The sequence below is a fragment of the Giraffa tippelskirchi genome, chromosome 8 (genome assembly GCF_054371585.1).
Source record: "Giraffa tippelskirchi isolate mGirTip1 chromosome 8, T2T-mGirTip1v1.2.pri, whole genome shotgun sequence".
Lineage (NCBI taxonomy): Eukaryota > Metazoa > Chordata > Mammalia > Artiodactyla > Giraffidae > Giraffa > Giraffa tippelskirchi.
In genome coordinates, this window is record NC_137282.1 from 9,840,665 (window position 1) to 9,859,384 (window position 18,720).

The 18,720-nt window shown below is 41.2% G+C and overlaps 1 protein-coding gene across 1 annotated transcript; it reads right to left on the reverse strand.

Moving 5' to 3' along the window:
• Nucleotides 1–1,668: 1,668 nt before the first annotated feature.
• On the reverse strand, nt 1,669–2,970 carry TCIM (transcriptional and immune response regulator). The gene has a single exon (XM_081518008.1). It carries the CDS (start codon nt 2,922–2,924, stop codon nt 2,604–2,606), a length of 321 nt encoding a protein of 106 aa, XP_081374134.1. The 5' UTR covers nt 2,925–2,970; the 3' UTR covers nt 1,669–2,603.
• Between the last annotated feature and the right edge of the window lie 15,750 nt (nt 2,971–18,720).

Below are 18,720 nucleotides of genomic sequence, written 5' to 3' on the forward strand. Positions count from 1 at the left end.
TAAGGAACGATTTCACCTTTGCAGCTTTTATTTCTTCAGTTACAATGAGATGTCTTGCGATATATTTGGTCATACCTGTGCCATAGAAGGATTTCTGAACTGAACTAATCCCACCTGTTCTAGTGATGGATCCCTTCACCTCATATGAAGTTACAAAAAATACCATGAAGTTAAAAATCATCCTTGTGCACTGATGCCAACTTCTGTTCTCCATGAAGGAAGACAGCATGTTTGAATAGTAATCCACAGGAAGAGGAATTATTCTCTACACCATCATGGATCATGATCATGTCCAACTGCTTTTTTAATTTGCCCCCCATGTTATGGTCTTGCAATCAGAAAATAATGGCAATATCCTGTGAGATAACTGAGTTAGCGCATGCTTATGTGAAAAGTGGGTGAGATACTCATGCACTCTATTGAAAACAACAGAGGCAGAGAATACAGTTATGAGTGTGTGTAATAAACGCAATCTTTGAACAACTGTTCAGCACCTGAGATGTGTTTAAAGTCCTTGAGTAGAAAATAAGTTGAACACTTTCACTGGGACCGTGGAATAGGATACCTTCTCTGGAGGAGTTAAGTTACTAATATTTTTTTTCTCAAGCAGTTCATCAGTGTCTTTGAGGGATATTGGATAAACAGAGAAAATGTGTCCCTGACAGACCCTATCAGAGATAGGAAACTTATTCATTTCCAGAGCTTTCACTTTGATAATCTCCAAATACCATCACTAAACAAGCCTCCCACCTGTCAAAACTGTTTCTTTTTTGTTCTTAATTTATTTTGGTTTCATGGGTGTCTGTGCAAACCAGACAGAAATGATAAATACTCCTCCAAGAAAAATGCACACACATGCATGCACAAAATTCTGCATATTGATTTGTGGTTTCTATAGATGCTGTCATTTAAAAAATTCCTTTTTCACAGAATGATTTATTTTATCTGTAGTAAACAAATCAATTAATATTTTAAAAGACTTAGCTATTTAATCTCTTTTTATAAAATGTGCTACTTAAAAACCTGACATATAACTAGCTCAAAAGATTTCAGATCTTTCACGTTTGTTTTACTAGGATCAGCAGTTTCAAAAACCTTTTAAGGTGTTTTTTGGAAACACTTAGTTTCTAGGTAATTTTTTAATTTCTTTCTGCTAGGAAAGTGCAGCAGGCATTGTTATATGCCTTCTTAGAAATATTTTATTATAATTCTATGAAGAAATAAGCAAAGGGACTGTAATGTTATTCCCATGTTGGTTTGTAATAAATAAACATTGATAAGCCACAAAATCTTGATCGTAATTTAGACTAGGACCCTCAAATATATTGATTTAGGAGAAATAAATGTACACAACTCTATATCCACAGAGGGAAAATTTCAAAAATATGGAGAGAACAACCTTTTACAACTTACCTCCTATGGTATATAAACAACAATATTGATGAGCCAATCTATGCATTTCTATGTCTGTATTTTATTGTTTAAAGTTGGAACAGAGAAACTTACTAAATACTTGAGGCAAGAATTTTCTTTGAATAAGTCTGGCAAAGAATATAAAAACATCTCTTACTCTTAGAGTAAAATCCTTAGAAAAGTTCATAAAACTTTATAATAAAAATCACCATCTTATTTTTCCTTTAAGATCAATCACCATACACCAAAAGCAGCTAAGTTTATATTAATTTATTAAGGTTGCATATCATTTGTCATGAATAATAAATTATAGAAACCATAGCATCTTTATAAACTATTAAGTGTCTCATATTCACTTCCTAATGCTTACTGCAGTAACTATAAGAAATTTAGATTATGTTTTAGCATTAGTCAGAAGATAAAAAAAAACTATAAAATTTGTTCACAGCACTTCAGAATTATAAAGGACCCCATTATTTTAACTTTTGGGTAACCAGTTTGAAATGCATTAAAAACTCCTTGCAAACCAGAAGGTGGCGTACGGTTTCACCCAGATGCTGAAAATACTGCAGTTCCTTGAATTTATTCTTAGATCATATGGTGCACTTTTTAAGGCATTGTCACAAATGCAAATAAATAATCGATTACTGATCTTTAAAAAGGAAAAAAATCTACCAATAGACAACATTGAATGTTGGCAACACTTGGAACATTCAAATAAAAACCTCAGTAAATGATTGCAGCAGGGAATTCTCTCTCTTATTTCCCCCTCTCCGTCCTCCCTCCTGCCTGCTCAGTTTGTTTAAGGGAAAAAAAAGAAGTTCAGGTTGAATTTCAGTCCTAGGGCCTGACCAGGAGACCCTGGCTGCCAGTCTTTCACAGCCATCTGTCATCTTCTCATTATGTCTGTTCAGACTCTCCTCCTGACATCAGCGTCAGTCTTTTTCCTGCAGGGAGAGTTTTCCAATCCTTGCTAAAAGCACTTCTCCACTGGAACAGCACAGGCATGAAATTGGATGGAGTCTTTGTCACCAGTTCATTCCGTTCCTCTCCTGCCCCGAGTCCTGGAGTCCTGACGGAAGAGAAACTTACAAGGCAACAGCAAGATGCTGTGCGTGTCAGGGTCTTACAGACTCACTTGGTCTTTAAATGTCCATTCTTGGATAACGTCCTTATCCATCCTCTGGTCCTCAGTGAACTTTGATGGAATATTTCCGCAGTTTCAGAAACTGGAAAAGCTTGTCTTTTGTCCTCTTCTTCAGAGCCATGAGGGCTCGTGTCTTCTCCTCCAGGTCTTGATCTATGGCAAAAATGATCTTAGCTCGCTCCTCTGCTTTCTTGTCCCCGGAGTTTTTGAAGAGCCTCTGTAATGCTTCTTGGTCTATGTTTTCGAAGATGTTGCCCACAGCTTTCTTACGTGAGGCTGTGTCGAAGTGGTAGCCGTGGATGGACGGGCTGACTCGCAGCGAGGTGGACATGCTGAAGGCCGGGTGGCTTGGCTTGGCTTTCATGGATGGGGGATTCTTCGGGAATTCAGCTCCCAGGCTCTCCAGAGAGTCTGTAGCAAAATCATTCTGGGACTGCTATTTAAAGTGTGAACAAAGGCTCCAAGCTCAGATTACACTGGTGACATCAGAGTGATCTCAAGGAGGCATAATCACAGACCAGTTTAACAGTTGAGTTGCCAATATCCTGTTCTTGTGCGCAGTGTTACTGAAAGCTGTGTTCAACGATGGGGCAGAAATGAAGAGGGGGTTCTTTTTAATGCATCTGTGGCAACAGAATTACAGGTTTGGGCTCCTCTGTAGGAAAAAAAAAAAGAGAACAGCACAAAGCGAAGAAACAAACACGGTGAAATCTTTTAGTTTCTGAAAATCTTCCCAAACAACCAAAACAAAAGGTTCTGCCAGCCACCGGCAAGTTTTAAGTCCCAGAGAAGTTATAAAAGTACAGTCCAAACATTTGGTCAACCCACATCAGGGCCCTCTGGACTTCCCTAGGCAGGGCAACCCTGGAGCTATTGAGAAAAAGCTTAACAATCAAAGACGTTGATTTGGAGTCTGACTGTAGACTGGGGCTCAGACACTACAAAACGCTGACATGACACAGCCTGAGTCAGTGACCATTCAGAGACTGCGTCTAAGAGCTAATCTGCAATTACTGGATAAAGCTGTAATTTAATAAAAATAATGACAATAGACAACTTCTCCTGAGGCTTGTGTACATATCAACAGCAAGGTCAAAAAAGCCAGGAGGAAGAGTTAAAAGGTGCTTTACGTATACAGCATGCAAAAGGGATGAATCGACTTTTCCTTTTCACATTTATTTTGGCTTCAGTCAGACACAGTCAAAGCAATACATTCTTTGCAAGCTTCTGAGTCTGTGCTTTCCACATTCCACCACATTCAGGCAGCCACTGTCCCAGTGATGGATGGAACACTTACATTCTGCCAAAGCTCAGTGTCAGCTTCAAAGCGCCCCCAGAGACGACCTCCTGCCAGGTCCTGGCATTCTCAAATACAGAGCTGGCCGTCATTTTCCTCGCATCTAATCACCTAGAAAAATACACATGGACTTCCCTGGTGTTCTTGTGGTTAAGACACTCCCAATGCAGGACGTACATGTTTGATCCCTGCGTGGGGAGCTAAGATCTTGCAAGCCGCACAGCACAGCCTTAAAAAGAAAAAAACTCACAAAGGGAGAGCATGTGAAGAACATACCTTCCTAGAAAACTGAATTAGGGGCACTTCTCATGTATTCACTCATTCACTCATTTATTTAAACAATATTTATTCAAGATTGACTTCCAGCTGAGCCTCCCCCATGGCTCCGTGGTGGAGAATCCACCTGCAACACAGGAGCGACAGGAGCTGCAGGTTCAATCCCTGCGTCAGGAAGATCCCCCTGGAGGAGGGCATGGCTCCCCACTCCAGTATTCTTGCCTGGAGAATTCCACGGACAGAGGAACCTGGCAGGTTACAGTCCATACAGTTGTAAAGAGTCAGACATGACTGAAGCAACTTAGCGCACGCAACTTCTAGCTAGAACCTTTCTAGAGTTTGGAAATATAACAGGGAATCACACTAGATCAAGTAAAAAACAAAACTTCCCTAACTTACCTTCCTGGAGTTTACATTCTTCTGGGAAACAGACAATAGGAAAGGGTGCATTTGTAGTCTAGATGACATCAGAAGGTAATGCATGAAGCAGGTGGTACAGGAGAGGTGGGGGAGGGTTAGAATTTGCTTAGGAAGTTCAGGGAAAGCTTCTCAGTGTGACCTTGTGCAAAGACATGACAGAGTAGGCTGTGCAGACACCTAGACGAAGGGTGTTGTAGGCAGAGGAAGAGCAAGTGTGGAGGCCTGAAGATACGAGCACGGGTGGAATGAGGAAAGAGAGCTACGAGGTCAGCGTGGCTGGGGCAGAACTAACAAAGAAGACTGAGAAGGCGACTTGGGGTGAGAAGGCAGGGGAAAGAGGGCGGGGCAGACAGAGTACCCCCCAGGCTTTCTCACGAATTTCCTTTGTACTTTGTAAAATATTGGTGGTGGTGGTTTAGTCGCTAAGTCGTGTCCAACTCTTTGCGACCCCATGGACTGTAGTCCGCCAGGCTCCTCTGTCCATGGAATTCTCCAGGCAAGAATACTGGAGTGAATTGCCATCTCCTTCTCCAGGGGATCTTCCCAACCCAGGGATCGAACCTGAGTCTCCTATGTTGCAGGTGGATTCTTTACCAACTGAGCTACCCCTTTGGGGAGTTTGGAGCTGAGAAATAACATGATTTAACTTATAATTAAAAAATAAAGGGCTTCCCTGGCTGCCCAGCAGTTAAAGCCTACCAGGCTCCTCCATCCATGGGATTTTCCAGGCGAGAGTACTGGAGTGGGTTGCCATTGTCTTCTACTATATACAAAATAGACAACCAATAAGGACCTGCTATATAGTACTGTTCAATATTCTGTAATAATCTATGCATGAAAAGAATCTTTAAAAAGAGTGGATATATATATATATGTACAAGTGAATCCCTTTGTTAGTCACCTAAAACTAACAAAACATTGTAAATCAATTACATTTCATTAAAAAATAAAAATAGTTATTATTACAGCAATAGTATTTTTACTGAATTTTTATTTTGTGGCATGCAGAGTGCCAAGAAATTGGCATTATCCGTGTTAACTGTCATCACTCAAGGTTTCATAAACATTTTCATGCTCTGCCCTTTGTTGAAGTGACTCATGTAGGCTTGTGCTTTTTATCCTCTTTTTATTAATTAATCACAAATTTTGATTCCTAACCTGCCACTGTCCTCTGAAATACAGACTCATTTATTTAAATAACTGCATAATTACTTCATGGCAAATAGATAGGGAAAAAGTGGAAATAGTGATAGATTATATTTTGGGGGGCTCTAAAATCACTATGGACAATGACTGCAGCCATGCAATTAAAAGACACTTGCTCCTTGGGAGGAAAGCTATGACAAATGTAGACAACTTATTCAGAAGCAGAGACATCACTTTGCTGAGAAAGGTCTGTATAATCAAAGCTATTGTTTTTCCAGTAATCATATACGGATGTGAGAGTTGGACCATAAGGAAGGCTGAGCACCAAAGAACTGATGCTTTCGAACTATGGTGCTGGAGAAGACTCTTCAGAGTCCCTTGGATTGCAAGGAGATCAATCCATTTAATCCTAAAGGAAATCAACCCTGAATTCCTTGAAGGACTGATGTTGAAGCTTCAATACTTTGGCCACCTGATGCAAAAAGGTGACTCACTGGAAAAGACCCTGATGCTGGGAAAGATTGAAGGCAGGAGGAGAAGGGGATGACAGAGGATGCGATGGTTGGATGGCATCACTGACTCCATGGACATGAGTTTGAGCAAACTCCGGGAGATGGTGAAGGACAGGGAAGCCTGGCGTGCTGCGGTCCATGGAGCTGCAGAGTTGGAAACGACTGAGGGACTGAACAACAAAAACAACCGAGAGCAGGGATCAGATCCACTCTTCTCTTTATGTGTCTGAAGCTCCTGAGTCACTTAATGTGCTTTCGTAGTAGTGTTAAATAACAATATGTGTGACTCCATTTAATTTTTTATGCCAGCCCTGTGGGGTAGGAACTATTGCAATCCTCGTGGGACCAGTAAAACAAGTGAGGCAATGGTACTTTGCTCCCTGCTGTAGGATGAACATCCTATTCTCCCTCCAAAAAAGTCCATGATCTAAACCCTAGAACCTAGAAGCACAGGCCAAAAGCAACTTTTAATCAAAAGAAAGAAAGAAAAGAAAGTGAAGTTGCTCAGTCATGTCCGACTCTTTGCGACCTCATGGACTGTAGCCTACCAGGCTCCTCTGTCCATGGGATTCTCCAGGCAAGAATACTGGAGTGGGTTGCCACTTCCTTCTCCTGGGGATCTTCCTGACCCAGGGATCGAACCCAGGTCTCCCGCATTGCAGGCAGATGCTTTACACTCTGAGCCACCAGGGAAAAAGGAATTTAAAGGGCAAAAGGAAGTTTGTAGGTGTAGGTAGATTAAAGATCTCCAGATGTGGAGGTTATTTTGATTACTATGTGGTTGGCCCATGTAATTGTAAAAGTCCTTATAAGAGGGAGGAAGGAAGTCAGAGGGCAGAGAAGACGTGACAGACTTTGAGGATGGAGGGATGGGGCCATGAGCCAAGGAAGACAGGCAGCTCCTAGAAACTGGAAAATTCAAAGAGACAGGTTCTTCTATAGATTCTAAGGAAGAAGCACATCACCATAGACTCATTTTAGACTTGAGGTCTCTTGAACTGTAAGACAACAAGTCTGTATTGTTTTAACCCACTAAATTTGTGGCGAAAGGAAATGAATTCACTCTGTAGATCCCTCAGCTGTAATGAGATGGCTTGAACCCAGGGCTCTCTGACTCCAGAGCCCACGATGTTAAGCTCTCTACTGGAATTGCTATCAGATCAACTGCAAGCTCTCTCTTCCAAAAAACCTGAGTAATGTTCCCACATGACACTGAGCAGGTCTCCTTGAGGACTGCCTAAAAGCATTCAGATGAATCTGAGAGATTAAGGCGCTTCAGAATTGTTTAGAGGACAAGACCATCCACAGGGAAACAAGGTCCGTTTCTGTTTCCCAGAAATGTGACACAAGACTTTAGATTGTGATTTGCTGATGCTCTTGGCCAAAGGTAACTCCATATGTGCTCGGAAAGACTTTTGCTGCTGTCACTCTATTCTTTCCCTTCTTTGTATAAATATTTTCGGTGGATGATGTGGACAACAGACTCTAAAAAATGATTGGCAGTGATTCACAAGTTGCGTGTGAATGGGATGGTACCATATAGGTAGGTACCTTCCAGAATTTTCGCTTCCTCTAGTCAGTACATAAGGAAGGCTGTTTAAAAGAAGCAAGTTCCAGGCTAGTGTATGTTCTTCCAAGCACCAGTTTTCCAGTATTTTTTTTTTTTTTTTTATCAGACAAAGGGATCTGTTTGCCAGTGAAGAGTATGCTTGGTTAGTTTTGTATATAATGAAAAGATTTGGGAAAACAAAGGGAAAGAACAAAATGTATTAAGTGACATGGATGTGAGTTCGATTCCTGGTTTGGGAAGATCCTCTGGAGGAAATGGCAACCCACTCCAGTATTCTTGCCTGGGAAATCCCATGGACTTAGGAGCCTGGCAGGATACAGTCCATGGGATCACAAAAGAGTCATATGCAACTTAGCAACTAAACCACCACTACATGCATAGTTTTCTTCGTATATCTAAATTATTCTTCATAACAATGCTGGAGTACTTATTACTGACCTCCATTTTCACCACAAACAAAGAATTGGGCTAAACAATCTGTCCAAAGTAAATGGTAAAAACGGAATTCATTTCCAGATTTTTTTTCTTATCCTCAAAATCTCTTCAGGGGAAGATTTTCCTGACCTTTTTCTGGGCTACTTGCCACTATTGTTTGCTTCAACAAGACTCGAGATTTACCTTTTCAGATAAAAAATATTATAAATTATTTTATTTATAACTTTTTAAAAGTTTATTTGACGTGCACCATTTTTAAAGACTTTATTGAATATGTTACAATATTGCTTCTATTTTATGCTTTAGTTTTTTGACCACAAGGCATATGCAATCTTAGATTCCTGACCAGGGATCGAACCCTCACTCTCTGCATGGAAGGCCAAGTCTTAACAACTGGACAACCAGGGAATTCTTTTAATTATATTTTTAAAGGGCCAAAGATATTCAGTATAGTGATTGGTACAGAGAATGTATCTAAAGAATACTTACTAAATTATTACATGAAGAATTGAATGAAAATAAGCATATAGAATTTACCTCAATCCTGTTTTGTATTCCAATTTTTCTCCCTGGCAATCTCCTGAAAATGAAGACTATAGAAGCCAGAAACTAGAAATTTGTACCTTGCACTTTCATTGAATTATCCCTGGACATTTTAACAGCAAAAATTTCATACTGCATTATAATTTGCCAGGTGCTTTCACATATATTACTTCATTTGACTTTCACAACATCACTAGCATTATCATCCCTATTTTGCAGATGAGAAAACAGCATAACAGAAGTTAAGTTCTGTGGCCCGGGGCGGCGACCGGCAGAGCCTAGGCCGGGGGCGGCGGCCGACAGGGGCTAGGCCGGGCCGGGGGCCGGGGGCCGGTGGCCGGGGGCGGCGACCGGCAGAGCCTAGGCCGGGGGCAGCAGCCGACAGGGGCTAGGCCGGGCCAGGGGCCGGAGGCGGCGGCCGACAGGGGCTAGGCCGGGCCGGGGGCCGGTGGCCGGGGGCGGCGACCGGCAGAGCCTAGGCCGGGGGCGGCGACCGGCAGAGCCTAGGCCGGGCGGGGGGCCGGGGGCCGGGGGCGGCGGCTGACAGGGAAAACTAGCTAATCTGATCACACAGACCACAGCCTTGTCTATCTCACTGAAACTAAGCCATGCCGTGTGGGGCCACCCAAGACGGATGGGTCATGGTGGAGAGGTCTGACAGATTGTGGTCCACTGGAGAAGGGCATGGCAAACCACTTCAGTATTCTTGCCTTGAGAACCCCATGAACAGTATGAAAAGGCAAAAAGATAGGACACTGAAAGATGAATTCCCCAGGTCAGTAGGTGCCCAATATACTAATGGAGATCAGTGGAGAAATAACTCCAGGAAGAATGATGGGATGGAGCCAAAGCAAAAACGATACCCAACTGTGGATGTGACTGGTGACAGACGCAAAGTCCAATGCTGTGATGAATTCCCCAGGTCAGTAGGTGCCCAATATACTAATGGAGATCAGTGGAGAAATAACTCCAGGAAGAATGATGGGATGGAGCCAAAGCAAAAACGATACCCAACTGTGGATGTGACTGGTGACAGACGCAAAGTCCAATGCTGTAAAGAGCAATATTGCATAGGAACCTGGAATGTTAGGTCCATGAATCAAGGCAAATTGGAAGTGGTCAAACAGGAGATGGCAAGAGTGAACGTCGACATTCTAGGAATCAGCGAACTGAGATGGACTGGAATGGGTGAATTTAACTCAGATGACAATTATATCTACTACCGTGGGCAAGAATCCCTTAGAAGAAATGGAGTAGCCATCATGGTCAACAAAAAGAGTCCGAAATGCAGTACTTGGATGCAATCTCAAAAACGATAGAATGATCTCTGTTCGTTTCCAAGGCAAACCATTCAATATCACGGTAATCCAAGTCTATGCCCCAACCAGTAATGCCGAAGAAGCTGAAGTTGAACGATTCTATGAAGACCTACAAGACCTTTTAGGACTAACACCCAAAAAAGATGTCCTTTTCGTTATAGGGGACTGGAATGCAAAAGTAGGAAGTCAAGAAACACCCGGTGTAACAGGCAAGTTTGGCCTTGGAGTACAGAATGAAGCAGGGCAAAGGCGAATAGAGTTTTGCCACGAGAATGCACTGGTAATAGCAAACACCCTATTCCAACAACACAAGAGAAGACTCTACACGTGGACATCACCAGATGGTCAACACCAAAATCAGATTGATTATATTCTTTGCAGCCAAAGATGGAGAAGCTCTATACAGTCAGCAAAAACAAGACCGGGAACAGACTGTGGCTCGGATCATGAACTGCTTATTGCCAAATTCAGACTTAAATTGAAGAAAGTAGGGAAAACCACTAGACCATTCAGGTATGACCTAGATCAAATCCCTTATGATTATACCGTGGAAGTGACAAATAGATTTAAGGGTCTAGACCTGATAGACAGAGTGCCTGATGAACTATGGACAGAGGTTCGTGACATTGTACAGGAACAGGGATCAAGACAATCCCCATGGAAAAGAAATGCAAAAAAGCAAAATAGCTGTCTGAGGAGGCCTTACAGATAGCTGGGAAGAGAAGAGAAGTGAAAAGCAAAGGAGAAAAGGAAAGATATTCCCATCTGAATGCAGAATTCCAAAGAATAGCAAGGAGAGATAAGAAAGCCTTCCTCAGTGATCAGTGCAAAGAAATAGAGGAAAACAACAAATTGGGAAAGACTAGAGATCTCTTCAAGAAAATTAGAGATACCAAAGGAACATTTCATGCAAAGATGGGCTTGATAAAGGACAGAAATGGTATGGACCTAACAGAAGCAGAAGATATTAAGAAGAGGTGGCAAGAATACACAGAAGAACTGAACAAAAAAGATCTTCACGACCCAGATAATCATGATGGTGTGATCACTCACCTGGAGCCAGACATCCTGGAATGTGAAGTCAAGTGGGCCTTAGAAAGCATCACTACGAACAAAGCTAGTGGAGGTGATGGAATTCCAGTTGAGCTATTTCAAACCCTCAAAGAAGTTAAGTAAGTTTCCCCAAATCTTGGAGCTAATTAAATTACAGAATCAGCTGTGGAACTCTCGTGTTTTTTTTGTTTTTTTTTTAATCTTTAAATCTTATGGGTTTTTTTCTACTATTGTGCAGTTTCCTAATTACTTCTCATTATTTATTTATTCCTTCTAGTTTGAATTTTTTTCTCAACTGTCTTTCATTTTCTTTGGTTAAGATATAGTTGCTTTACAATGTTAGATTAGTTTCTGCTGTACAGCAAAGTGAAGCAACTATATGTATACACATATTCCATCCCTCTTGGCCCTCCCTTCCACCTCCCCCCAGCCCACCCCTCTAGGTCATCACAGAGCACCAAGGCGAGTCCCCTGTGCCATCCAGCAGGTTCCCACTGGCCATCTACTTAACACACAGTAGTGTGTATCTATCCATCCCAGTCTCCCAATTCATTCCCCTATCTGACCCCATGTCCACACATCCGTTCTCTATATCTGCATCTCTAGTCCTATCCTGCAAATAAGTTCATCTGTACCATTTTTCTAGATTCCACACACATGTGTTAATATATGACATTTGGTTTTCCCTTTCTGGCTGAAGTCACTGTATGACAGACTCTTTGTCCATCTGCATCTTTACAAATGAGCCAATTTCATTCCTTTTATGGCTGAGTAGTATTCCATTGTGTATGTGTACCCCATCTTTATCCATTCATCTGTCAATGGACACTGAGGTTGTTTCCAGGTCCCAGCTACTGCAAATAGTGCTGTGTGTTTTTTTATGCCTTTATTCATCGACTTACAGATTCAGTCACAAACACATTATTGAATGCTGACTGTGTGCCATGAGCTTGAGGAATAAGTAGGCTGGGGAAATGTACATGGTCCCTGTGTGTGTGGAACGAAAGATACTTTAGATGGAGAAGTAAATATACCAATATGTGGAGAAGATTGTATAAATGCCTGAAAATGCAAAGCCTCAGGTGATATAAAGGAGGAAACAAGGTGAGGCTTCATTGAAATTGTTTGAGTCGTAAGAAGTCTTTTTTGAAGAAGAAACGTTTAAGCTGAGACTTCAAGTGAATGTTGACATGAACAAGGAGAGGGCATAGTGGGGAGCTTTGCATGCAGAGGGAGTCCTGTGCAAAGGCCCTGGGGTGGGAATGAGCTTGAAGGACAGGAAAGCAGACACTAGAGACAATGCAGGTGGGAAACAGAAACCAGTGAGGCCAGGAGAGGACAATGATGCAACTCTGGTAGGTGGGACCAAATGATAGAGAGGGCTGATGACCAGGTTGAAGATTTAAAATCTTACCCAAAGTGCAATGGGCAGTCTTTAAAAGGTTATACGCATGGAAGGGAAACAGGTCAGTTTTTCTAATTTAACTTTTTAAATTACTTTTGGGGTCATCAGAGACAACTAAAGAGAACAATTATGGTTTCATATGGTTAAACAGATTTTTCTAAATGTAATTTGGAAATAAACTCAAAGGGACTTGGTGATGAGTTGAAAAGGGGATGGGCTAAGTATCAAGGGTTACTCCCAGATTAAGTCTTGGACTCCTTGATGGGGATGGTTGAGCTGGAGAAGGTGAAAGTTGAGAGATTTCGGGAGAAAAAACAAATTCAGTTCTGTATATAGTAAATCTGAAATGCCTAGAAAAAAGTCAAGAATATAGTTAAGTATATGAACCTAGAGCTCAGAGGAGAGGTCTGAAATGTAACTTTCTTTATTTTTTCTCAGTAATAACTGTGAAGAAATCAACATTGCTTGCAGCTTTCTTTACCCTATTTACACATAAATCCAGAATCTAGAAAAATGTCTGGCACAAAGTAGAATTCATATAAATAGTTTTAGGATTATTTTGCATAAGGAAAATTGCTGAGGCCCACAGAGGGCTGAATAACATGTGAAAACAATGGTTAATGGTCAGTGGTCACGTAGGTGACTTCTTTTCATTGAACACTAAAATTCCTTTCATTTTTCTATACTTGACAACTGAAATGGTCACCCTCTTCAGTAATTGCCTTGAGGGCCTTTATTTAATTCTGTGTGTGTGTGTGTGTGTGTGTGTGTGTGTGCGCGCGCACGTGTGTGCACTCTGTCATGTCCAACCGACTCTTTGTGACCCCACGGACTGTAGCCCACCGAGGTCCTCTTTCCATGGAATCTCCCAAACAGAAATACTGGAGTGGGTTGCCATTTCCTTCTCCAGGGTATCTTCCCAACCCAGGGATTTAACCCATGTCTCCTGCTTTGGCAGGTGGATTTTTAACCACTGAACTACCTGGGAAGCCCTATTGTATTACATATGGTTGCATAAAACCTATACTAGATTTCCATTTCTTCTGTAGTGATTAATCCCTTTTTATTTCCGTAAACTCTATTAAATGTATTTTCAATCTTTAATTATTGCTGATGAGAAAGAATAAGTTTGTTTCTTTTAAGAAACTTTGATTCTGACATTTCCTTTCCATCATACAGAAGAACAAATTAAACATTCCGAAGTAATAAAAATTTCAAGAAAGAAAAATCAAAACAAAACAGACAAATGTTTTCCCAAAACCTTCCAGTTGAAACGTGGGGGGTAAAAAATCTATTGCAAAGAACGGCTGCCAAGACCAGTTTTTAAAAGTGCTGCTTTTTAAAGGGTGCCTTTGCATGTGAAATGAAACAGCTGTCTTTACTTAAGCCACTGTCTATATTTGCACAGTCTCCTAAAAAAAGGAACTGAAGATAAGGTTTTCTTCTTTAACGTTTTAATTAGCTGTTCAGATTCAGATACTGAACTCCTGGTATTAATAGCTTCTTTCAAAAGGAAGCAGTTGTGAACATAAACCAACATGTTTTTCTCAGGAAGTGAGCATGAGATATTTATATGTATTTATAGTAGCGTGTGTTGCTGTAATCTATGACTAAAGCTAAAACAAGTCTTTACCAACCATCTCCTCCCACTTGCTGCTCCCGCCCCCTCAGTGCGTGCTTCTAGCTCCAGTTGAGACGCTGGTGGGTCTCGGGTTTTCTCTAAATGGAGCTCCATAGAGAAAGGAGAACTGCTGGTGTGTGCTTCGCAGGTTTTATAAGTAGCGTAGCAGAGGATACACATGGCCACTCCGAAAGGCCCTTCTCGACTTTCGTTTCCTGAGAAGGATACAGTCACACCAGGCTCCCCTCTCCCCGGACTAACCTAATTCTGTCTGACTTTCTGAGAACTATATGCAGCCCAAACCCATGAAGGATATAGAGAAACCTGGCCACAAAACTTCTCAAGGCCACTGAAGGACAACTGGACCCTTGAAATTCTTCATAAGGTGAAGCAAAGGCCCCTTAGCAGGGACGACATATCTCAGTTTAGATATTGAAAGGTTATTAAGTGTAAGAAAAAGCAGGCTTATCTGCTTATCTGAACAAAAGTGCCTAGTGGTAGAAATATGGTCAATGCAATAGACAAGTTCCAGGGAGACAGATTTTGACTCAGTGTAATTAAAGGCATTTATCTAATGCCTTTACATTAAAGAATGTAATTCAAGTACAGTCAGGATGACCACTTGGTAGGTATATCGTAGAGGACTGAAAGCTGTCGGAACAGACCGGGCTTGTTTTTATATTTATTCTATTTATTCTGTATGATCTATAGCCTGTGTTACCAAGTTACCCACACATACAAAAGTGTGAAACATTTTTGTTTCAGTTATTATATATAAGAAATGTATATGTTTCATGTACATATAAGTAACGCACATATACCCCTGAAACACATTTTTTAACAATGTATATTTTAAGATCAGATTTGCATAGTGATTTAGAAGAATAAATATCACACAGTGAAAAGTTTATCATAAACTAAATGCAACAGCAAGAGGAAATAAAATCTTGTGTATATGCTACCAAGGTCTTTACAAAAAACTGTAGTGTACAGTTCCATAACAATTTTTCATTCTATTTTATTGTATCTGTTCTTTAAAAAATGGCTGGTTACAATCCATTAAGTTGACTTAAAACTCACTAATGTCACAAGTTACAGTTTGAAAACCCTTGGACTAGACAATTTTAATGACTCTTTTGATGCTAAGTAGAGGAGATTGTGACCTCCGGTTCAATAAGCTTTTACATATCTAGTTGTTGCTTTGTGGCTGTGTTGTTGTTTTTGAAATATGAGTATGGGAAAGATTTCAGCATAAACTCCCTGAAATAGTGGACTGTCCAGTACAGCTCCCATCACTAGAATTATTTGGGCAATATTTTTTTTAATGTCTCTAGAACTAGGTAGTAGAATCACATAAAAATATATCAGTAGTTTAGACCAAAAGGGCCATCATTCATTCATTTATTTGTTCATTTAATGCACCATAAGTTTATTTCAAAAGCCTTCTGTCCACTTTGCTATGTTCTAAAGAAACAAATACCATATTTGCTTATTAGTCATGTTGCCTGCAAACATACCCAAGTGTTCGCTCTTCCATTCTACAGGGAAAATCAGGTAGAAACTGGAAGACCAAGCATTTAAAAAGGGAGCCATGATACAGGATAGGGATGGTGCTGCTGGGTGTAGGGTAGAGGTCAAGAATAGCCTTGAGTGGAAGAGACATAAACTTGGAGATTGGAGTTGACGTATACACACTACTATGGGGTTGGTCAAAATATTTGTTCAAGTTTTTCCATAAGATGTTACAAAAAACTGTGTGTGTGTATGTGTGTGTGTGTGTGTGTATGTACGTATATATAGCTATAGTAACTAATAAGGACCTACTACACAGCACAAGGAACTCTACTCAATACTCTGTGAATGACCTATATGAGAAAAGACTAAAAAAGCATGGATATATGTGTATATATAACTCAGGCTTCCCAGGTGGCGCAGTGGTAAAGAATCCACCCTCAAATGCAGGAGACACAGGTTTGATCCTTGGGTCAGAAAGATCCCCTGGAAGGAAACGACAATCCACTCCAGTATTCTTGCCTGGAAAATTCCACGGACAGAGGAGACTGGCAGACTACAGTCCAGGGGGCCTCAAAGAGGTGGACATGACTTAGGGACCAAACAACATGACTGACTCACTTTGCTGCACAACAGACACTAACAAATGTTGTAAATCAAGTATACTCCAATAAATATGTAAAAAAAAAAAAAGAGAGAGAATAGCCTGGAGTGAAACTTAACAAAGTAGATCTCAGTTGAAGCCCATTTTCAAATGCATGAAGTGAAAAACCAACCCTTTGTTAATTTCCTGCTTGTTGACACTTGAATATGACAGTTTCTAAAATGCTGGAAAAGTTGCCCAGCTGCTACACAATCCAAGCTCCTGTCTCTCTAGATAAATTTACTTTTCTACTCAAGCAGGTCAAATCTAAGTTTTCAGACAGCCTGGAAAGGGAGGGAAAGCAGCATTGAATGTGTTCACATGAGTTTCAAGATCATGTGAACTCAGTAAGAATTTATGATGGATTTTATGACTCAAATGCAGAGGAAAACAGATCATGGTCCCCAAACTTTGTCAATTTTTGTTTTGAACTTTGAAGAATCTGTCCACAGTCGTTGAAGAAGACTGACCAAATGTTTACTGAGCCCTTTAGACTGTATTAACTTTCCTATAATCAGCCTTTAAAAAAAAAACAAACCTGGCATCAATGAACTATGTTGTCTTTTTCTTTTCAAGGCACAGTGCTCTACATGAGCTCTCAAACCTTGTCAAGTTTGTTTCTAGTTAATTATGTTCTAAGTTCTCATGTGTATTAATAAATCTTCTAGTGACAGCAGCATCTTCTGTGGGCAGGTCAGGAAGCAACAGTTAGAACTGGACATGGAACAACAGACTGGTTCCAAATAGGAAAAGGAGTACATCAAGGCTGTATATTGTCACCCTGCTTATTTAACTTCTATGCAGAGTACATCATGAGAAAAGCTGGGCTGGAAGAAACACAAGCTGGAATCAAGATTGCTGGGAGAAATATCAATAACCTCAGATATGCAGATGACACCACCCTTATGGCAGAAAGTGAAGAAGAACTAAAGAGCCTCTTGATGAAAGTGAAAGAGGATAGTGAAAAAGTTGGCCTAAAGCTCAACGTTCAGAAAACTAAGATCATGGCATCTGGTCCCATCACTTCATGGGAAATAGATGGGGAAACAGTGGAAACAGTGTCAGAGTTTATTTTTTGGGGCTCCAAAATCACTGCTGATGCTGACTGCAGCCATGAAATTAAAAGACACTTACTCCTTGGAAGGAAGGTTATGGCCAACCTAGATAGCATATTTAAAAGCAGAGACATTACTTTGCCAACAAAAGTCCGTCTCGTCAAGGCTATGGTTTTTCCAGTGGTCATGTATGGATGTGAGAGTTGTTGGACGGTGAAGAAAGCTGAGTGCCGCAGAATTGATGCTTTTGACCTGTGGTGTTGGAGAAGACTCTTGAGAGTCCCTTGGACTGCAAGGAGATCCAACCAGTCCATCCTAGAGGAGATCAGTCCTGGGTGTTCACTGGAAGGACTGATGTTGAAGCTGAACCTGATGCTGGGAAGGATTGAGGGCAGGAGGAGAAGGGGACGACAGAGGATGAGATGGTTGGATGGCATCACTGACTCGATGGACATGGGTTTGGGTGGACTCCGGGAGTTGGTGATGGACAGGGAGGCCTGGCGTGCTGCGATTCATGGGGTCGCAAAGAATCGGATACGACTGAGCGACTGAACTGAACTGAACTGAACTGAACTAGTGATAAAAATGGGTTGAACTGATGTGCTGTCAGAGCCATGTCCTCTGTTCTGTCTTACAGATTTTGTGGCCAGACTGACAGCACCTCGTCTATTTCACAGATGGGGTTCCAGGAGGGGAGACAACTTTCTGAGGGATATAAGCTGTTTCTGGTGGTCCAGCAAAGGTTAAAACAAACCAGCAGCTGATCTGAAATTGGAGTGGTGGACAGATTTGTCTTGACTGTTTCACATGCTCCTTCCTGTTTCTTTCCAGGTAACAAATGCCTCCCCTTCCATTCAAGCCTACTCTCCAACAGGATTGAGAACCAGCACTTTATACTTCAAAGCAATAAGGAATAACTTTCTGTGTACTTTTTAGAGAGAGATATTTGCATTTACACCTTGGTTCCCTTCTGAGTCACGCAGACCTTCCTGCAGTCAACGCGTCAATGAAACACACAGTCAGTTCTCCTTCCTGGTCAGTTTCTACTCAGCTGCTTGACTAGTATCCATATAGGATTATACACCTGAGCAGTGGTGGTTATCAATAAATCACAAAGTATATCATGGTAAGTGTCTAGCATGCTGCACACTGATTTTTTTTTTTTTTTTTACTCTTAATAGGAAAGATGCAAAGCCCCAGGATGAGCCACACACGCTTGAACTATGGGGCTTCTGTCTCCAATTCCCAGCTCCCTCCAGCCTTCTGTTTGTCTAACCTTAAAGCACTTTAGGACACCGTGTTCCCGGACCTTCCTCTGGTCCAATCTGGCTTCACATCCCAGAGGGGACTTCA

Bases quoted from the DNA above. Each gene is read 5' to 3' on its own strand.
- TCIM (XM_081518008.1), bottom strand. From the start codon at position 2,924: ATGAAAGCCAAGCCAAGCCACCCGGCCTTCAGCATGTCCACCTCGCTG.